The following is a 21,707-nucleotide window of genomic DNA, read 5'->3' on the forward strand; positions in this document are numbered from 1 at the left end:
CAGCCTCCAAACTTTGCCGATGCCGATATCGGCATGGTCAGAACGGCTATGCTCGACGCCACTGCTAGGTCACCGTCGGGATGCACCCTCAATCCCGTCCCCTCATTCGATCACTGACACACCAGAGATACCACCGAGGCCAATGCCGAACGTACATGCTGATGCCAATGCCGAACATGCATCCACGCCGATGTGGGCACGGCCACGCCGCCCCGCTATGTTGGACGCCACAGACCACCGCGAGGTCTTTCCCTTCGCCACCACACTCTTCTAGCACCCATCTATACACGCCAGAAAGGAGAGACACTAGTTTTCTCTACATTGCTCGCGTTCGTGTCGGACACGGTCAGTCAAAGTTTTGAGGTAGTCGTCGATGTCGTTGACCATTTCTTCTCTTCTTTGCATGGTTAAACGCGTCTAGTTCATATCTATCTAATGCGTCTGGTCTCGCCTCATGCAGTTCTTTGTGGACGTCGATCTCATCTCGGCACTCCGCAGGCCACCTCCTCCGTGCCATCGCTGTAGAGCTCCGTTTAAAAATCTATTCCTACCCGTGTATTGCCCCTTGTATCAGCGCCATGGCCCACTTGTCATTCGATATACCGAAGCCCCACTCGTGCGTGTTTTGGTCAGGGATACAGCGATGCTTACGGTCAAACAAAGATGGATGGTCTGACGTGTCTTTGCGGGCTCTACGTGGCCCCACTAGTCAGAAGATAACGGTCAACCGTCGGGCAACAGGCCGTTACAGCATCTGTGATGGTTTCAGACAAGGTCTTGGGGAAAACTGAGGAAAAACTAAGGAGCTGGAGAAAACTGAGCACAACTAAGGAACCGAGGGCACGAAAATAGAAATCCCTTAATTCTAACGTAACTTGGATGGTATTGGCTGTAGAAAATGACTTAATATCTTTATTTTCATTAGGCATAACTTTCAATTTCAAAAGATCAACATCAGCAGCAAGACTATCGACTTTAGAAGCAAGTATAATCAATTTTCCCAAGCTTTTCTTCAACAGATTTGTTAAAAGCAGTTTGTGTACTAATAAATTCTTTAAGCATGGCTTCAAGTCCAGGGGGCACATTCCTATTATTGTTGTAAGAATTCCCATAAGAATTACCATACCCGTTACCATTATTATAAGGATATGGCCTATAGTTGTTACTAGAATTATTCCGATAAGCATTGTTGTTGAAATTATTATTTTTAATGAAGTTCACATCAACATGTTCTTCTTGGGCAACCAATGAAGCTAACGGAACATTATTAGGATCAACATTAGTCCTACCATTCACAAGCATAGACATAATAGCATCAATCTTATCACTCAAGGAGGAGGTTTCTTCGACAGAATTTACCTTCTTACCTTGTGGAGCTCTTTCCGTGTGCCATTCAGAGTAATTAATCATCATATTATCAAGAAGCTTTGTTGCGGCGCCTAGAGTGATGGACATAAAGGTACCTCCAGCAGCTGAATCCAATAGGTTCCGCGAAGAAAAATTCAGTCCTGCATAAAAGGTTTGGATGATCATCCAAGTAGTCAGTCCATGGGTAGGGTAATTTTTAACCAAAGATTTCATTCTTTCCCATGCTTGGGCAACATGCTCATATCCAATTGTTTAAAATTCATTATGCTACTTCTCAAAGATATAATTTTAGCAGGAGGATAATATCTACCAATGAAAGCATCCTTACATTTAGTCCATGAATCAATACTATTCTTAGGCAGAGATAGCAACCAATCTTTAGCTCTTCCTCTTAATGAGAAAGGAAACAATTTTAATTTTATAATGTCACCATCTACATCCTTATACTTTTGCATTTCACATAGTTCAACAAAATTATTAAGATGGGCAGCAGCATCATCAGAACTAACACCAGAAAATTGCTCTCTCATAACAAGATTCAGTAGAGCAGGTTTAATTTCAAAGAATTCTGCTGTAGTAGCAGGTGGAGCAATAGGTGTGCATAAGAAATCATTATTATTTGTGTTTGTGAAGTCACACAACTTAGTATATTCAGGAGTACCCATTTTAGCAACAGTAAATAAAACAAACTAGATAAAGTAAATGCGAGTAACTAATTTTTTGTGTTTTGATATGGAGATTGCAAACAAGATAGTAAATAAAGTAAAGCTAGCAACTAATTTTTTTGTATTTTGTTTTAGTGCAGCAAACAAAGAAGTAAATAAAAATAAAGCAAGACAAAAACAAAGTAAAGAGATTGGAAGTGGAGACTCCCCTTGCAGCGTGTCTTGATCTCCCCGGCAACGGCGCCAGAAAAACAGTACCTGGCGCAAAGTTGACGTGGGAGTTAGAGATCTCTGTGGTGTAACTTTTCTTCAGGTCCCCGGCAACGGCGCCAGAAAAACAGTGTTGATGACGCGTAAAGCACACGCCCGTTGGGAACCCCAAGAGGAAGTTGTGATGCGTACAGCGGAAAGCTTTTCCCTCAGTAAGAAACCAAGGTTATCGAACCAGTAGGAGTCAAGAAGCACGTTGAAGGTTAATGGCGGCGGAGTGTAGTGCGGCGCAACACCAGGGATTCCGGCGCCAACGTGGAACCTGCACAACACAATCAAAGTACTTTGCCCCAACTTAACAATGAGGTTGTCAATCTCACCGGCTTGCTGTAACAAAGGATTAGATGTATAGTGTGAATGATGATGTTTGCAGAAAACAGTAGAACGAGTATTGCAGTAGATTGTATTTGATGTAAAAGAATGGACCGGAGTCCACAGTTCACTAGTGGTGTCTCTCCCATAAGATAAATAGCATGTTGGGTGAACAAATTACAGTTGGGCAATTGACAAATAAAGATAGCATGACAATGCACATACATGTTATGATGAGTAGTGTGAGATTTAATTAGGCATTACGACAAAGTACATAGACCGCTATCTAGCATGCATCTATGCCTAAAAAGTCCACCTTCAGGTTATCATCCGAACCCCCTCCAGTATTAAGTTGCAAACAACAGACAATTGCATTAAGTATGGTGCGTAATGTAATCAACAAATACATCCTTAGACATAGCATTGATGTTTTATCCCTAGTGGCAACAGCACATCCACAACCTTAGAACTTTCTATCACTGTCCCAGATTTAATGGAGGCATGAACCCACTATCGAGCATAAATACTCCCTCTTGGAGTTACAAGTAACGACTTGGCCAGAGCCTCTACTAATAACGGAGAGCATGCAAGATCATAAACAACACATAGATGATAGATTGATAATCAACATAACATAGCATTCATTATTCATCGGATCCCCACAAACGCAACATGTAGCATTACAGATAGATGATCTTGATCATGTTAGGCAGCTCACAAGATCCAACAATGATAGCACAATTAGGAGAAGACGACCATCTAGCTACTGCTATGGACCCATAGTCCAGGGGTGAACTACTCACACATCACTCCGGAGGCGACCATGGCGGTGAAGAGTCCTCCGGGAGATGATTCCCCTCTCCGGCAGGGTGCCGGAGGCGATCTCCTGAATCCCCCGAGATGGGATTGGCGGCGGCGGCGTCTCTGGAAGGTTTTCCGTATCGTGGCTCTCGGTACTGGAACTATTATCGACGAAGGCTTAAGTAGGCGGAAGGGTAGGTCAGGGGGCGCCACGTGGGCCCCACACGCTAGGGCCGCGCGGCCAGGGCTTGGTACGCGCCGCCCTGTTGTGTGGGCGCCTCGTCGCCCCACTTCGTATCTCCTCCGGACTTCTGGAAGCTTCGTGGAAAAATAAGATCCTGGGCGTTGATTTCGTCCAATTCCGAGAATATAACCTTACTAGGATTTCTGAAACCAGAAACAGCAGAAAACAACAACTGGCTCTTCGGCATCTTATTAATAGGTTAGTGCCGGAAAATACATAAATATAACATAAAGTATGTATAAAACATGTAGGTATTGTCATAAAACAAGCATGGAACATAAGAAATTATCGATACGTTGGAGACGTATCACAGGGTGATTCTACTATTGATGAGTTCTACACTCAGAGTGCTGCTATTTGGCGTCAGCTTGATTCTCTCCATACAGTTGTGTGTGTCACCTGTCCCTGTTGTCTGACTGTGCGCGCGGATCTGGAGTTTCAGCGCGTTTTTGAGTTCTTGTCGCGGCTCCGTAAGGAGTTTGACCCGCGCAGGGCCCAGCTTCTTGCCCGTGGTCGTGTTCCGCTCTCTGAGGTACTTGCTGAGCTTCGTGGTGAGGAGACTCGTCTTCGTGGTGCTGGTCTTCTTGAGGTTCCCTCTGTTCTTGCTGCTCGTGGCCCTCCTGTGTCGTCTGCTCGTGGACCTCCTATGCTGCCGGTTTCGTTGCGGCCTCCGGCACAGCCGATACTTCCTACTCCTCCATTCTAGGGTCAGCGTCAGCCCCAGGAGCCTCGTGGTTCGACATCACCTCCTTGCATCTACTGTGGCAGGACTGGCCACACTATCTCTACTTGCTGGCAGAGGGATTCCAGCTTACGTCCGCCGCAGCATACTCATCGTTAGGCTGGTTCTTCAGGATCTTCTGTTGTTGCGCTATCCGATCAGGACATTATCTGTGGTCTTCATGGTCTGCTCGCTGGTACAGGCTCTTCCTCGATGGGTACTGCTGGTTCTGTGCCTGGCTCTTCTGGTACCGCGCGACCACCACCTTCCACACAGTCAGGTACGTCATCCCCGTGGTATATGGATTCTGGAGCTTCTTTTCATATGACCTCTGCGTCTTCTATTCTTTCTCCTCTTCGCTCTCTTGTTTCTCCTATTCGTGTTATCACGGCTGATGGTACCACTCTTCCTGTTTCCAGTCAAGGCACCCTTTCTACTACCTCTTTCTCTGTTCCTGATGTTTCTCATGTTCCTAGTCTTAAGATGAACCTGTTTTCCGCTAGTCAGCTTACTGATTCTGGTTGTCGCGTCATGTTGACGCGGATTCTTGTGCTGTTCAGGACCGCCGTACACAGGCCCTGGTTGGAGCTGGCCCTCGTAGCCTTGAGTCCCCGGGGCTCTCGGAATTAGACTGGATTCGCGTTCCATCTGCTGCCACTTCATCTGCCAGTTCTCCTGCGGTTGCTGCTTCTGTCACTGGATCTTTTCATTAGTGGCATCATCGGCTGGGTCACCTCTGTGGATCCCGTTTATCGTCATTAGTTCGTCGTGGTCTTCTAGGGTCTGTCTCAGGAGACGTGTCTTTGCATTCGTGTCAGGGTTGTAGGCTAGGCAAACAGATTCAGCTTCCCTATCCTACTAGTGCGGCTGTATCTCAGCGACCTTTTGATTTAGTTCATTCAGATGTTTGGGGTCCGGCTCCCTTTCCTTCAAAAGGGGGTCATCGATACTATATTTTTTTATTGATGATTTTTCGCGATACACCTGGTTGTTTCTTATGCACTCTCGTAGTGAGGTGCTTTTCTATTTATCAGCGTTTTGCAGCCATGGTTCGTACTCAGTATTCCACGCCTATTCGTGTGTTTCGTGCTGACTCTGCAGGAGAGTATATCTCCCAGCACCTGCGTGGTGTTCTTGCTGAGCAGGGCACCCTTGCCCAGTTCTCGTGTCCCGGCGCCCATGCTCAAAATGGTATCGCCGAGCGTAAGCATTGTCATATTCTTGAGACTACCCATGCTATGATGATTGCTTCCTCTCTTCCGCCGCATTTCTGGGCTGAGGCTGTCGTTACGTCGACTTACCTCATTAACATTCAGCCTTCTGCTACCCTTCAAGGTGGCATTCCTCTCGAGCGTCTTTCTGGTTGCTCTCCAGATTACTCGATACTTCGTTTATTTGGTTGCGTTTGCTATGTTCTTCTCCCTCCTCGCGATCGCAGCAAGCTGACCGCTCAGTCTGTTGAGTGTGTTTTTCTCGGATACAGTGATGAGCATAAGGGCTATCGCTGTTGGGACCCCGTTGGTCGTCGGATGCGCATCTCTCGTGATGTCACGTTTGATGAGACGCGTCTCTTCTATCCTCGTCCCACCTCGGGTACTTACCCGGTGGATGATATCTCTTTTCTTCTTTTTCCGGATGCACCCCCTGCTATCCCGTCTCCTCCCCCTCCTAGTCCGGATGCGCCCCCTTCGGCGCCATCCTCTCCTCCGTCTAGTCCACCTAGTACTCCTCGTTCTCCGGCTTCGGATCCTTCTGATGATGTCCCTTCTTCCTCTTCTTCTGATGAGTTGTCCTCCGCTGATGACCTTCCCCCTTCACGGCATGTCCGTCAGCGTCGTGCTCCAGCTCGTTATTCTCCCAGTCAGTATGGTCTCTCTGTCGTTTCTGAGCCGACTTCTTATCGGGATGTCGAGCCTCATCCTGAATGGCAGCTTGCCATGGCTGAGGAGATCGCTGCGCTTGAGCGCACTGCCACTTGGGATCTTGTTTCCCCCCCTTCTGGTGTTCGTCCTATCACGTGTAAGTGGGTCTATAAAATTAAGACTCGCTTTGATGGATCTCTTGAGCGCTATAAAGCGCGTCTTGTGGCTCGTGGCTTTCAGCAGGAGCACGGCCGTGACTATGATGAGACTTTTGCCCCTGTGGCTCATATGGATACTGTGCGTACCCTGCTTGCTGTTGCTTCTGTTCGCCGCTGGTCTGTCTCCCAGCTTGATGTTCAGAATGCTTTTCTTAATGGCGAGTTGAGTGAGGAGGTTTACATGCTGCCTCCTCCTGGGTATTCTATTTCCGATGTGATGGTTTGTCGTCTTCGACGTTCTCTCTATGGTCTCAAACAGGCCCCTCGTGCCTGGTTTGAGCGCTTCGCCTCTGTGGTGACTGCTGCTGGTTTCTCTCCTAGTCTTCATGATCCAGCACTTTTCGTCCACACTTCTCCTCTTGGACGTACTCTTCTTCTTCTCTATGTTGATGATATGATCATTACTGGTGATGATCCTGAGTATATTGCCTTCGTCAAGGCTCGTCTTCGTGATCAGTTTCTTATGACTGATCTTGGTCCTCTTCGTTGTTTTCTTGGCATTGAGGTTTCCTCCACTTCTCATGGCTTTTCTATCTCTCAGGAAAAGTACATTCAGGATCTTCTTGCTCGTGCTGCTCTTGGGGATGAGCGCACAGTCGATACTCCTATGGAGCTTAATGTTAAGCTTCGTCCTACTTATGGTGATCCTTTTCCTGATCCCACCCGTTATCGCCATCTTGTTGGGAGTTTTGTTTATCTTGCTGTCACTCGTCCTGATATTTCTTATCATGTTCATATTCTGAGTCAGTTTGTCTCAGCTCCTACCACTGTTCACTATAATCATCTCCTCCGTGTTCTTCGTTATCTTCGTGGCACGATCACTCGCTGCCTTTTCTTTCCCCGTTCCTGCTCTCTCCAGCTCCAGTGCTATTCGGATGCTACGTGGGCGAGTGATCCTACGGATCGTCGTTCGCTTTCTTCTTACTGTGTGTTTCTTGGTGGTTCGCTTGTTGCTTGGAAGACGAAGAAACAGGTCGTAGTTTCCCGTTCGAGTGTTGAGGCTGAGTTGCGGGCTATGGCTTTGTTGATTGCTGAGGTGACTTAGTTACGGTGGTTGCTTGCAGATTTTGGGGTCTCTGTTACGACACCCACTCCACTTTTGTCTGACAGTACAGGTGCTATGAGTATTGCACGTGATCCGGTCAAGCATGAGCTGACGAAGCATATCGGTGTTGATGCTTTTTACACACGTGCACAGGTACATGATGATGTTGTTGCGGTTCATTATGTGCCTTCAGATTTGCAGTTGGCGGATTTCTTTACGAAGACACAAACTCGAGCGCAGCATGATTTCTTACTCTCCAAACTCAGTGCTGTGGATCCACCATGAGTTTGAGGGGGGGGGGGGGGGGGGGGTGTTAGATGTATATATCTGTATATTGTAGTTTCCCCGTATGTTAGGAGGCTTTCTGCATATGTGCACCTGTACATGTACTATTTATTGTGGTATTTGACCCCTGGTAATAAAATAAGCATATTGCCCTAACATGTTCCACAATCACCAATATTTTGGCACTGGCATCTTTATCTGTTGTTCGTCGCGTAGATATGGCTTGTTCCGCACTCGTGGCTTAGTTCATCACGACGCACATGCGTATGATATGAGGTCTGGAAATGATGCACTCCGTACCCCAATTTCTTATCCAATGCATGCGCACTCATTCACCCACTATTCCACTTGTGCCGCGAGCAATGCTGTGCATGTGTTGATGATAATTCTTGCACCCATGTACGCATGACACCATTCTCGCGTCATTCCGCAATTCCATAGCGTATCCCGTCCATGAGCTACGAAGTATCCAAGTGTAAACTCACACTCCAATGCAATAGCGTGGAGCAGCACCACACGATGATTTCCGACGACCGATGCGGCCAAGGAAGTAGCTCTCGACCAAGTTCGGCGGTGCCTCTCCCCTACCCTAGAACGAGCACCCCCTACACGTGCAAGCCGCCGCCCTCGATCCCTGTCAAGGCTCCACGACCAGCGCATCGCGCTCACGGATCACCGTCCCTGTTCCGCCACCGTGTCCGGTCCACCCATCAGCACGCCCAGGCCGCGACCGAACGAACTCGTGCGGCGATGTCACGGCTGCTTGGGGCAACGTGGCCGGCGGAGCGCGGCAGCCAGCCGTCGGCGGTCACAAGCTTTTGGGTGGCAGCGACGCTCGCGGCCATCCACGCCGCCACGGCCCACGCCGCTGCCCTGCCGCCGAGGGAAGGGGGGCGGACAACGACGGCAACGAGCGCCCGGCACCGCGCGCGCACACGCGTCGTCGCCGCGCCGGACCGGAGACTAGCTGCCAAACCGTGGCTTTTTGGGGGATATTTCCACCACGTACCGTAGTCGGCGTCGGCCGGGGCCTGCTCCATCGGAAAGCTACTGTTTTGGTTTCTCGGCGGGTTTGACTGGACGTGCGACATGGCGCGCCGTGGTTGCTCCGGCGGCGGCCTCCGATTCGAGCGTTTGACCGCTGTTTTGAACCTGCCTTCTCCATCCCCCTCCTCTCGTTTCCACAAGCTCCATTTGGTGGCATGCACCATACGACAATCAAATTATTAGGCTTATCTCATGGTACTACTCCCTAATAGGTCTCAGGGTTCTAGCTCAAATTTGATCAATTTAAACTACTCCCTCCGTTCCACCAAACTTGTCTGACATTTGTCCAAATTTAAACCGTATCTATATGCCTATAATATCTAGATACATCTAAATTTGGAAAAATCTCAGATAACTTTAGTGGTACGGAGTGAGTATAAGATCATACCCGCCAGCTGCCTTAATAGCACCACCACAATGTCTACTTGGGTGCCGGGGACAAAATGGATGCACACTGGCAGCCTCGATAAATTGCAAGGAATCTGAAGCCCAATAAACAAGTCGACACGCCCTGGCTGACCCCGAACCACAGGGGTCGGCGTGTACTGTCACGTAGCATCTGGCAAGGCGGCCTCGCTTGGTAGCGATATGTTCACTGGCCGATTTGGTTCCCCAGGTATGAACACCCATCTCCGTACACGTGTTGATGGACACCTGGCGGGGCGACTCCCCATGTCGGGGTGAATGCCACACCGGCCCTCCCATTTGCCGTAGAGTCCATTTAAGCAAGGCACACTGCTCGGCTCTTCACACCGCGTCTGATTACTTCCAGAACACCCAAAAAAAACCTAGCACCACACATCTACCTTCCCGGAGCTCGATGACGTTCAACGACGAAGACAACAGCTCTAGCGGGACGTGCCTGGAGATCGACAAGGCCAATGTCCTCCCAGACAATGGCGCCCTCGTGACGTCGGATGCCAGGCATCCAAGCGGCTGGAACATTAGCGTCAGGGGCCTAGCGGTGCCGCTGGTGCCCAAAGGTGGACAATTGGAGGCACTCATCGAGGAATGCCGCGCCCTCCTCACTAACGAGCAGCTCGCCGACCCAAGCTACGGGCTGAACTACCAACTCTGGTTGGCCTTGTTCCAGAAGGAACGCCGACCACTTTGTTCCGCCATACCCTACAGACCACTTTGTTCCGCCACAACCATCAGGAGCGGTGCTGCTGGTGGTACGGGTGCACACTCGACTCGGTGCTAGCCTTCTACGGCTACACGGACTTGTGGGAATTTTGGATTTAGTTTTAGTTCACCGGCAGGAGCTTGGCGCTCCCCAAGTCGTCCGAGATTCCTGTGGCGACGACGAACCGCTTCGGTGAGGTGCGATCGGTGTTGGAGAATGATATGTTCATCGACCTTGACGACGACGACTTCAACGGCTAGATTAGGATTGATTTTGGGTTTTATCAATTTTTATACAAATTTGTAATATAGACCTAAATTTAAATGAAAATAGTTGTCTTCGTCATAGTTTATTGATTTTCCCTCGATGCCTAAAAAATTATAGGGTGCGCCGGTGTGGGCAGCCCCTCGTAATACGAAAGTTCCTTTCGCCGGCAACCCCATAAAACACCCCGGTGAAGATGCTCTAACCTCAACATTTATTATGGATCTGAAGGATGAAGGAGTAACTGTTTGTGTTTGTTCGCTAAAAAGGAACAATTGGCGTGTTCCAGATTTGTAACTGAACACTCAGTCCCACCATATCAGTCACCAGGCCACCTAAAAAACCATGCCACTCAACTCAATGTTCATCTTGGAGTTCACAAAGCTACATTTCTACTGAAAACAAGACCTGAATTTGTGATGGCCAAGTTTAAGCCAGGCTCCACATTGGCCCCACAAAACGACCTCAAAAAAGATCGCGTTAACAATACTCAACGTGGCTATCCTTGCATCCACGATTCCGCTAGATATTTCCCCAGCCGTATGTGCTGTCGCCGTATAAGAGTTCGCCACTTGGGATCATATCTTTAGCTTGCAAGTCAACGTACGGGCGATGCCACCGTTTTGAAGATTAGCCACCTGTCCGGACAGAACCACCAGTTCTGCATTCTTTATGCACATGAAAAGTGCACGTAAGAGGAGGGATCGTGCCACCTGTTGTCCTCGGTTCTTGTTTTAGTCTCCACGATGCAATCAAGCAACTGTTCACTGCCTGTTTCTGTATGAATTATTGGCAAGCCGAAATCGTCGACGACCATACTATTGAAAGAAAGAAATTGGTCTCCTCGAGCATTGCTTATTTTCAGAAGCAAGCCATATGTACCGTTGCTTTTGGTGACTGGTTTATGATGGTCAAGACAAGCAAATCGAGAAAGTCGAGCTGGAACGACTTACTTGAAGAAGAAAGGAGGCGGTGCCATGCATCCACATTCTTGACACCGCTTTTGCGTAGAGAAGATGACCTTATCACGATATCATCGATCTCTGTCTGTTGGAAAGGAAAAGGTCACGAAAAAGCTAGCTCTAATATGCGTTAGATCTCTGCTTTTTTATTTCTTCCTTTTTGGCAGAGGATTTGGTACGTAAGGACGAAGCAGCGTGAGATCTCGATCACGTACATATCCACATATGTATCTCATGCTAGCTACCATGTCCATCGGTATGGTCCTACGTTTTGCGTGCACTGTTCATTAGCTTGCACAGCTTGTTGCATCAGCTGCCATGAGATTACCGGACATCCACAGATGTCCGTTCACGTGTCCAATTAATACATGTTTTGCTTATGCGTGTCCCTTGCTCATGCGCATGAGGTTCTAGAGATTCGTAGCTAGGCCTAAGCTTTGTTTGGAAACTAAGCGTGCAGGTGTGCTTATCCGCAAAAAGGAAGAAGATTGTCACAGCACTCAAGCGCGGCAGCGTGTCTTTCCCCTTTCGGCATCACGAAGGATCGAAGATGGTATTCGAGCTGGTGTGTATATCCTACGTGTGTCCTATGTTGTCCTACCGTTCAGCAGAGCATATTTTTTCGATAAAGGAAATATATTAATATCAATTACATCAATGTTCTAAAACATTACAGATATACATAGCCAAAAAAGAGAAAAAAAACTTATCCCAGCCCTAGCAATAGTAGTACAACCACCACCAAGACAACACCTGAAATTCAGACTCTTCAAAAGCGACGCCTCCAAAAAGAGAACAGTGCACCAGCTTCGTCATCGCCCGATCAAAGATCTTAGAGCATCTACAGTCGCGTCCTCCAGCGTCCCCAACAGGGATTTGGGGCGCGCCGGACAAAAAAACGTTCCCAGACGCGTCCCCCAAAGCGTCTTTTTGTCCGGCGCGGCCCGGTACGGTGTCCGGCGCCCCGAGCCCGTCCCCGCTACACAGGGGACGCTCCGGGCACACCGGACACACCGAAAAGCGAGGCGAAGCGACCTGAGCCTGACGCGTCAGCGGCACAGAGAAAATTCGCCCGCCGCTCCCGCCACATCGCGTCCCTCCCGCCACATCGCTCCTCTCCCGCCGCGCTTTCTGCTATCCCAACACATTTGACCTATCCCGCCCGCCGATTTATTTCTCCCTCCCACCGTTGCTACGCTGTTCCTCCCGCCGCCACCCTCTCCCCATCCATGGCGCCATCGACTACCCCCAAAAAAATAGCCAAGAAAGAGACCAAGAAGCCGTCTGGCAATGGGACGAAAGGAGCGAAGGCGCCCTTCGCGAAGCCGCGGAAGGCGTCGGCTTCGAACAAGAAGCCGGAAGGCTGGACCGATGATCAGTGGCATCAAGACTCAAGATGAACCACAAATGGAGGCAACAGCGGCGCCGACGTCGCCCAACTGGTACGACTCTTTGTTACATAATCTGTAGCGCCTACAATGTGTTCGATGAAATGATTGCGCTTCCTTTAGTTAGTTTGACAAGGCCATGGATTTGTACCGGAGGAACTCGGATGGGCATAACCGTTCGCGCTGATGCATTGCTATACCAAGCGCAAGATGAACCACAAATGGAGGTTGACGCGCGTTTCGTTGTCGAAGGGGAAAGACACCATTGATCTGGATGCACTGCTGGCAACATCGACAGGGTGCCTTATTGGCAACAAGGCTGCCAAGGCCGCCTTGGCCGACGCTGCGTCGGCCGAGAAGACGCAGGCGTCGCTCACGCAGTGCCTCGTCGAGGTCTCCTCGGCCTTGCTCTCTCGCGACAAAAAGGCCGAGCAAAGGTGGGCGGCGTTGCTCAAGAGGCAAGAGGAGAAGATGGAGCTGAAGAAACGCAGGGTCGGCATGTCCCTGCTGAGATAGTCGACATAAGGATTATCTCCCCGGATGCGGGCGGCGCACAACTTCTTCAAAGGCCAGATCCTCGACGATATCAAAGCCAAAATGACAGCGGCCGAGGCAGAGTCCGAGGCGGCGGCCCAGGCAGCTGCAGCGGCAGCGGCCCCAACCCCGGAGCAAGAGCCGGTAGACGCATCTGCTACTACACCTGCGTCGGCCTCTGCCTCGACGTCGGCGACGTAGCATTACACCGGGCAGATCACGATGAGTTCATCGTCAACGACGGGCCTACATCGACTCAGGATGCGCCGTCGCCGTCGGCGTCGGCATCGCCCTACAACAACCCCTTCTTTTAATTCTATCGTCGGCCTGTAATATGATCGCGTGCCCAATACTTTGATCGCCGCTACTCTGATCGCGACGACTTTGGCGGGAACAATCTCGTTTGAATGCAAACTATTTGAATTCCTCATTGGGGACGACCTTTGGGGACGCGACTGGGGAGCGACGTCCCCCAAACGCGGCACGAACAAAACTCGTCCCCCAAACGCTCGATTCGGCGCCCTTTGGGGGACGCGACTGAAGATGCTCTTAGGTTTTCACCCTGAAGATAGTCTCCGCCCTCAAAATAATGCCTTCAACAAGGACATTGCCAGGCACAACCAGTTAAGGCCAGACCTTGGGTTTTCACCCTGAAAGGTAAGACTCCGAACTTCACATGTGTTGCCGCCCCCATTTTCATACCACTGCTGCGAAGTTCGGAACATCAAGCAAGTCCCTCAACAGCGCAAAAATTTGAACCTCCATTAGCTAGTCCTCATCCGGCCTTCATGATATTCTCTTCTTCTGACTTCACCATGGATCAGCTGTCACTTGGTGTCAACACAGAAAAGAGTTTCGCCGCTCCCTCCAGATCAAACGGTCGGAATAAAAGCACGGGTGCGAACGACCGAATACCACCGATCCAGCAAACTCAAGGCAATAGAAGCACGGTTACACTCGCCGGCGGTGCCTTCCGGAACTCAACACTACGGCTAGATAATGAAGGCCAGGTCTCCGACAGATCTTCATCTTCACCTAAGAGAGACCCTAGGACCGTCGCATATGTGCGAACGTGCTGATTTTAGTAGTGGTTTGCTCTGAAATATCTGAAGATCGCTGGAGCGAGGACTGTAATATTGTGGAGAAAGTAGTGATGATGCTGGTGTAAAGGCATTGCCTCCAAAGTGCAAGTTAAGAGGATCTAATCCACTTTGTTCCCACTAGGATTAACAGGTGATTAATCATGGTTGGTTAGCAAAAATGGGCGCCATCAGCAGTTCTTTAAGCACTTTATTTGGCAAGTCTACCGGTGAATGCTCCAAACGGGGAACGTAGCGATCTGCGCCCGAGTATACAATGATTAGGGGTGGCAGCCAGAGCTTATTTAATCTGATCCGGTGGATTAAAAAACCGGTGTTCATGTCATGGCGTGATCCAATGCCGGTGCCGGTTGTGTCGTGACGTTGGCTAGATGCCTAGGCCTACGACACTTACTATAAGATCATCGCATCTCATACAATACAACATCATATATCTACTCCTCTATACTAGTACTATATAGACTAGATCGACTGCACAACCGTGGATTGGATGTATGTATCCATACTGAATTGGCCGAATCCCATGAACCTGCTGTAGAACACATGAGTGCGTACGTCAGCGCTTTGGAAGCAGATACATCTACCTGCTTCGAATTCCAAATGTATCTTTCTGAAGGGAATTTAAACCTGGTTGGCCAAATATTTCGTACCTAAATGTAAGACATGGGATGGCTGCACTACAACCACCACAAAAAAATATTTTCGAACTTCCTCAATGTACGTATTTAATGTATAACATAAATATCAACATGGCTCCTCATACAGCAACACCATATCTACTTCCTTATATACTACATGTCATAGTGGGCGTATCTAAATGAACTCATGACCAAAAGCTTGTAGAACACAGAGTGCGTACGTCAAAGTAGATTCGTGAGCCACTAGAACACATGTCTACATAGGTCATTACATCAAAACCCTCCATTTGTCACTGGTTCAAGTGAATCCAGCAGATGGTGATGCACAAGTGCATTTTCCTTCGTGAAGGTATAGTCGTGAAAGCTAATTTCCAGCATCTACTCCTTGACCGTCTTTTAATTTTGATATAAATATTGTTGGTGCATCACGTTATGCAGAAGTTGATAGGAATAGGATGAACCCCTCCATAATATAAGAGAAGTATGTCATCACTTGAAATCAGTTTAGATACCGTCCCTTGAAATCCAAATATGTCTCTACTTTTCAAGAAGATTTTGAGGTTAGATCCTGACATATATAGTTCCATCTATTGAATACCGGGTTGATCTCATATAGCAACATCGTATCTACTTCCATATACAATAGAGAATGGTGTACGCATCTAAATGATTTCATGACAAAGCTTGTAGAACACATGAGTGCATACGTCAAAGTAGATTCAGGAGCCACTATAACACATGTGTACATAGGTCATCACATCAAAAACCTCGATCTATCATTGGTTCAAATGAATCTAGCGATCGATGATGATGCACAAATGCCTTTCCCTCCGTGAAGGCATAGTCACATTGGATAGTTGCTCCATATCTGTTCAAGTATTGTGTTTATATGGTTGCACTAATTATAAGAGTAAAATGCCAGTGTTTCTAACGAGTGGCATTGCTGCTCCTTTTATAAGCTGGTTTTCAGCATTGACGTCTCAAACGATTTTTAATTTAAATATTAATTCAGTTGGTCCATCACATTATGAAAAGGTTGGTAGGACTAGGATGGCCTCTCCATCTCAGAAAGATAAACCATCACTTGAAAGAATTTACAAATAATTGCTTTGGAATCCAAATACATTTATATTTTTCAAGAGGATTGTGAAGTTCGATCTTGACCTATATAGTTTTTCATCTATAGATCCCGGGTTGATCTCATATAGCAACATCATATCTACTTCGGTATAAAATAGATCATAGTGGACATATCTAAATGATTTCATGACCAAGCTTGTAGAACACATGAACACATACATCAAAGAAAATTCACAAGCCAGTAGAACACATGAGCGTATAGGTCACCGCGTTGAAAAAACCTCCATTTTTTGTTGGTTGATGGATCTATGAATGAGAGTGCACGAACACCGCCCCCTTCGCGAAGGTGTTGCCACATTAAGAGAGTAGTTTATAACTTATATGGTTGTACTAGGTGCAAGAATTGCATGCAGCTAGCCGCCGGCGTCAAGTGGCATTGTTTTTCTTTTCTTACTTCCCAAGCCAATTTTGTTACGTTGGCAGCTTGGCGGGTTCCCGTAGTGTTAGGGTACATCATATGATGCAAAATATAGGATGGTGACTCATCCATTATGTAAAGAGATACGCCGCCACTTTGTAGTACATACAAACACTTGCTTTGGAATCCAAATGTATCACTGAATTTTAGAACTCTTAAAAAGTAGATCTTAACACAGTATGCTGCCCTAGAATTATTGTAGATTGTCCGTTACTGAATTGGAGGAGAGATGCGACAATCGGTGGTTGATTCTCGCAATGCATCACATTAGAACTAACTTGCATATTATTATTCGGTTTCACTTGACGATCTTTGGAACCTTTGGTTCAAAGGAATTTTATAGAAGTTTGAGAGGATTACGTTTCTTAGATTTTTTTTCCTATACAACTTATTTGATTCGTAGGATTGGACACAATAGAAAATTTTCCTATATCTTCAAAGATAATTTCATGTGTCTGCCATTCCAAGGAAAAAAAACGTAGTTTCTCATGTGGTGCAGCCGAAAAACAACTAGACAGGATGATGTGTTTGCAATTCATGTACTACGATTCAATATATCATGACGTCTAATTTCTATGTTGTTTCTAGTTATGTGTTTTTTGAAATGATGCGACTCAAAGAGGCCCTTAGGCATTCTCCCTCCTTCAGCGAATAAGTATATTTCCAGCTCTTCGAACTTTTTTACAATTTAACAAGCTTTATAGAAAAAAAAAGTAGTAGCATTTATGACACTAAATAGATCTTTTGTATAAATTAAAGTTGATCAAAGTATAGTAAAAAAAAAGTGACTTCGGACAATAGGCAGTACAATTATTCGAGGATGGAGGGAGTAGACGATAAGAACTACTCTTTAACTACCTTAAAAAAAAGAACTATTCTTTAACTTAATATTTTTTCTTCTTGAACAAACATCTGAATAGGTGTCGTTTGTATCAGAAAAAAGACACCTTAAATACACTTTGACGACAGAGTTTTTTTGGCATCTGTTTTCTTCAGGCGAGTATGAACGAACGTAGGCAGGTATTGGTAGCTGCCCAGCTAGCCGGAGACCGGAGACAGCCACACAGGTGTCTGCCCTCATTAGATTACTTCACACGCAGCCAGGAATCCCCTGCAAGCTGCCGCAGGTAGTTCACGTGACGGTTTACCATTTGTAAGCCGGAGATCACAGATTTGTCCCGCACACGTTTACACGTCGGAGCTCCAGAGATCTTTTGGGTTTGGTTGGTGTCCGTGTCGCTGACCATCCGTGCTGGCCGCGGGCGTAATAATTGAGGGTTAGATTACACTTCCATCACCGCAAATCGCTCACCCTTTAAATAGACAGGTCGCACGTCCTGCACCTCATCTCCCTCTCTGACGACTTCATCTTCCAGTTCCAGCTCGCTCCCCCGCGGCGACGGTCTCTCCGCGCTTGACCAGTTGAGTTCTTCATCTTCTCCCCGAGTTCTCGTTCTAGAATTGGTAGTGCCTGTAGCTAGCTAGCTAGCGCAAGCAGTTCCCGTCGAGATTAGGTAGAAAGCTCGTATTTTCCCGCTCGATGTCTCAGTTCGCATCCACGATCTTTGAACATTTCCCCGTCGTACTTTATCCTTTTATTAAAACAGTCCAGCTGAGCTAAACATCGGATGATGCATTGCTCTCCTACGCAGTAGTAGCAGGAGCACGAGCACCGGCCTCTCGTAGTCGTAGCTTTCCCGACGGCGACCCACGGCGAGGGCAGAATACTTTTCCGTGGCGAAAGTATGCCAACTGGGCGCGCATTACGCCAAGTTGCGCTACCTTGTTCTGATGTCGATTGGTCCCCTGCGGCCTACGAACTTGTGAACCAAGGGATAAGTACCTGAGCTGGGCTGTGGTGCGTGCAGATAGGAGAAGCTGAATCGGAGGCGACACAGGCTTGCGTTGCGTGTGGTCTGAAGAAACGCAGAAAATATCGAGAAAAAAGAAGCAAAGATAAAGGTACGAGCTTTTTTATTGCCTTTCTCCTGGGTGTATTCTTGTTCGATGGAATCCTCTCCGATCGCTGAGCTCGCTTACTAGTCAGAATTTCCCCTTTCTCCCCTCCCATCAGAAGAATTCGATACTACCAAAAATACATCTCTCGATTTGGCCTTGCGGGTCGCTTCTTCAAGCTTCTGATTGCTGGTGTTTCTGCCCCGGTTCTCGCAGGTGATTGATTAAACAGCCCGTCAAGCATCCATGGGTTGCGGGCTGTCGACGCAAGACGATGGCGGCGGCGGCGGGCCGCGGAGAAAACAGGGGGGCGTCGGCGACGTCGTCGTGTTCCTCCCGGGGCTCCGCACGCCGAGGAGCGTGGACTTCTCCGCCGAGGCGCTCGACGGGCGCCTGGGCAAGAGCGCGGCGGAGAGGCTGTCGGCCCTGAGAGCGCGGGTCGTCGACATGGCAATGCAAGAATCGGCGTCGGCGCTAAAGCCGAGGCGGAAGACCGCCGCGCGGCACGGTATGTACAGACTACAGAGCATGGATTTTTCTGCTGCTTCCGCCCGAATTGTTGGCTGGTTTTCCGTGGAAGATGTTGACCTCTGAACTGACACCTTCTTTTTGCTGCTCTGCACAGGATCTAGCACCGCTAACCTCCTGCAGGCGCTGGAGGACTACCTGCCAGTCCTGCTAGGATTGGTCAAGGAAGGTAGTCAGTCGAGAAACAGCGTGCAGTTTGTCTGGACTAACCAAGAGGACAATGCCGAGGTAACATTATCCAGCATAATCTAAGATGATGATAACATTAGTAGCTGTTAGTTCTTTGGCGTAACATGAGATTTTCAATTGCAGGAAACGGCCATGGCGGACGCGTGGTACGAGGTGCTCTCCGTGCTTCATTTGATGGCCATGGTCTGCCTGCTGCAGGCCAACTCCCTGCTTCTTCCCAGGGCATATGGCGACGGCTACGGGCCAAGGGTCTCTGATGGTAAGCCTAGTTACAAACTGAACTGCATCTTAAGTCATGTTCTGCCAAGCTTAGGCATTAAGGCGTTAGTTCTTGCCAATGCACACAGAGAGCAGACGTGCCACTGTAGACGTTTTCTTGAAGGCTGCTGGCTACTTGGATTGCGCAATTCGACAAGTACTTCCACAGATACCGTCAGAACTAAGGTCTGCACTTTTAAGCAGCTCACCAGATAGTGTTATGGTATTTCCATATTTAAATAATATTAGGATATAAAGTTGAAAACTTGTACTAAAATTCCCTTTCTTGAATGTACGAATTCAGGAGACAACTTCCAGTAGACCTGGCTGAAGGAAACCTCAAAGCTCTTAGCCTGCAAGCTCTGGGTCAGGTACTGTACTCTCAACTAAGCATGCTTTATTTGAATTATGGTGGCTAAAACCCAAAACATCATGCTCCTACAACAATTCAAATGACCTGTTCTGAAGATGACCATTTCTTTTTTCTTGTCGATGTTGTTTAAAATTGCCAAATTGGTAGAACACATGTAACAGTAGAAACAGAGGATGTAAACTTGAACATAGGTTGCTCTTTCAGAGTTAGTCTCCTGATTCAAAATTATGGTCCTTACGGAACACCAAAAATTCTCAAAGAATTATCTTGAAAAAAAACGTCGCTTAATGTTGTTACAATCTGAGTGATACAGTGCTATTACCCACCCACCCCCCCCCGCGAAGCAACGTATATATGCTGAGTTTTTAATAACACCGGGCACTATATTTGCAATATTTCTGTGTATTGCAGAATGAAACCTAGTACCACCTATGAGGTTTTTCCAAGTTTGGTGCATTTTGTTTTGTTCTATGGTCAATTGGTCACAAAAATTGGCAACCTTCTTTCTGCAGGGGGTTGATATGCAACTTGGGTTGGCAGTTGATAGCCCAAAGGCCACTTTAGCAGTAAAAAGGCGCTTAGCTTGTGAGATGGTCAAATATTGGAAGCAGATTCAGGAGAGCATTCCAGACCTTGCTGCGTCCGACGGATGGGGAAAAAAGCATCTACTGTTTGTCAAGTGGAAGTATGTCGAAGCAAAGGTGTGTAAAGCTACATCAACCATCATATCCTAACTATCTAATTTTCAAATCACATATGTGCGACTCAAATTCAAGTAGACTGTTCTTCAGACTAGATATTTATAGACAGTATGTTCTTCAGACTCTAGATATTTTGCTTGGAGTAGCCTACTAGTCTTCTTACAACCATCTAGACTGAAGTTACTATATGTGCTTTTATCAGGCTGCAGCATACTATTTCCATGGTTTGATTCTGGATGAAGGAAACAGTGAGAAATCGCACGGAATGGCAGTAGCAGCCTTGCAAGCTTCAGAGGAGTTTCTAAAAGAAAGCAAAAGAGCTTCTGAAGCCTTCCATGCAACTCCTCCAACATCCAGGTAAGACATTTGCTCCTAGTTTACTATTTAATGCATATTGACTAGTATTTTATCTTTCTAGTTTACATTTATTTACCCTTAGTATGAACAAACTAGTTTAAGGAACATCTGTTAGAGTCATCAGCACCTATCATTTTAAGCATACAAAATGAAGTACCTAAAACTTTGCAGGAGCCCCACTCCTTTCGGAACAGCTAAGTATCTTTTTGACAAGATCCCAAAAGATGCTTCAAGCAAAGTCCGGATCAACCAGGACCTGTATACTCAAGAAAGGTAACAATTAGCGGCGAAACAAGCTCGCTCTGAATTGGCTTAATTTGTGAATCCAAAGGATTGATGTGCCATCTGTTTTGTGCACTTGCAGGGTCATTGGAGCGCCACCCCCATTGCCAGATTTCTCACTGGCACTAACACCTGAAGATTATGATCTTCCTCCATTAGACCCACTTTGGAACAAAGAGGACGGCCATCAGTAACTGTATATTCAGCAAGAGTGTCTTCTGACAAAAGGCTGTGGCACTAAAGAGAGAGCAAAGGACCAGGATTCAGCCATGTCCAAGCAGAACATGGCACAAATGAAGTGTACAAAAACATGTCCCAACCAGAAATCAATGTCGGCAAATGGAAGCAAAATTTAGAAAGGCCTGAAGATATGTGAAGAGCATTTTACAGTTCAATTTTCTTCTGACAATGGAAATACATTGTCGAAAGCTTTCCAAGAATTCCTGTAAAAAATATTTCCAACGTGTGCCATGGTTCCTTTTCCCTAGGATCTGACCATGGTTTGATGTTGGGGGCTATTCTAAGCCTATTCATGTGGTAAAATTACCAAATATGACCCTGATTTTCAGTGCTTGAGGTTGAGGCGGAACTGACCAGGAAGAAATTATAACTGCTCACCAATAAGCTACAAGATCAATCGCATACAATATCACAA

General features: G+C 47.3%; 1 protein-coding gene across 2 annotated transcripts; it reads left to right on the forward strand.

Annotated features, from left to right (window-relative positions):
- The first annotated feature begins 17,706 nt into the window (after window positions 1-17,706).
- Window positions 17,707-21,620, forward strand: LOC127335673 (uncharacterized). 2 transcript variants are annotated; one of them, XM_051362391.2, is made up of 11 exons: window positions 17,707-17,829; window positions 18,277-18,370; window positions 18,581-18,872; window positions 18,990-19,120; window positions 19,205-19,340; window positions 19,429-19,525; window positions 19,644-19,710; window positions 20,225-20,413; window positions 20,616-20,770; window positions 20,942-21,043; window positions 21,135-21,620. In XM_051362391.2, the coding sequence occupies exons 3-11, from the start codon at window positions 18,611-18,613 to the stop codon at window positions 21,244-21,246; spliced, it is 1,251 nt and encodes a 416-aa protein (XP_051218351.1). In that variant the 5' UTR covers window positions 17,707-17,829; window positions 18,277-18,370; window positions 18,581-18,610; the 3' UTR covers window positions 21,247-21,620. The 2 variants fall into 2 exon arrangements, with proteins under 2 accessions (XP_051218351.1, XP_051218352.1); XM_051362392.2 differs by lacking the exons at window positions 17,707-17,829; window positions 18,277-18,370 and adding an exon at window positions 18,378-18,450.
- The last annotated feature ends 87 nt before the right edge of the window (window positions 21,621-21,707 follow it).

Source organism: Lolium perenne, chromosome 2 (assembly GCF_019359855.2).
Source record: "Lolium perenne isolate Kyuss_39 chromosome 2, Kyuss_2.0, whole genome shotgun sequence".
Classification (NCBI taxonomy): domain Eukaryota; kingdom Viridiplantae; phylum Streptophyta; class Magnoliopsida; order Poales; family Poaceae; genus Lolium; species Lolium perenne.

What these genes read in the sequence shown, in the direction of transcription:
- LOC127335673 (XM_051362391.2), top strand. Translation starts at nt 18,611, where the DNA reads ATGGGTTGCGGGCTGTCGACGCAAGACGATGGCGGCGGCGGCGGGCCG. An exon ending in ACCAAGAGGACAATGCCGAG is followed by an intron (nt 19,121 to 19,204) that starts GTAACATTATCC and finishes TTTCAATTGCAG; the next exon opens with GAAACGGCCATGGCGGACGC. An exon ending in GACCTGTATACTCAAGAAAG is followed by an intron (nt 21,044 to 21,134) that starts GTAACAATTAGC and finishes GTGCACTTGCAG; the next exon opens with GGTCATTGGAGCGCCACCCC.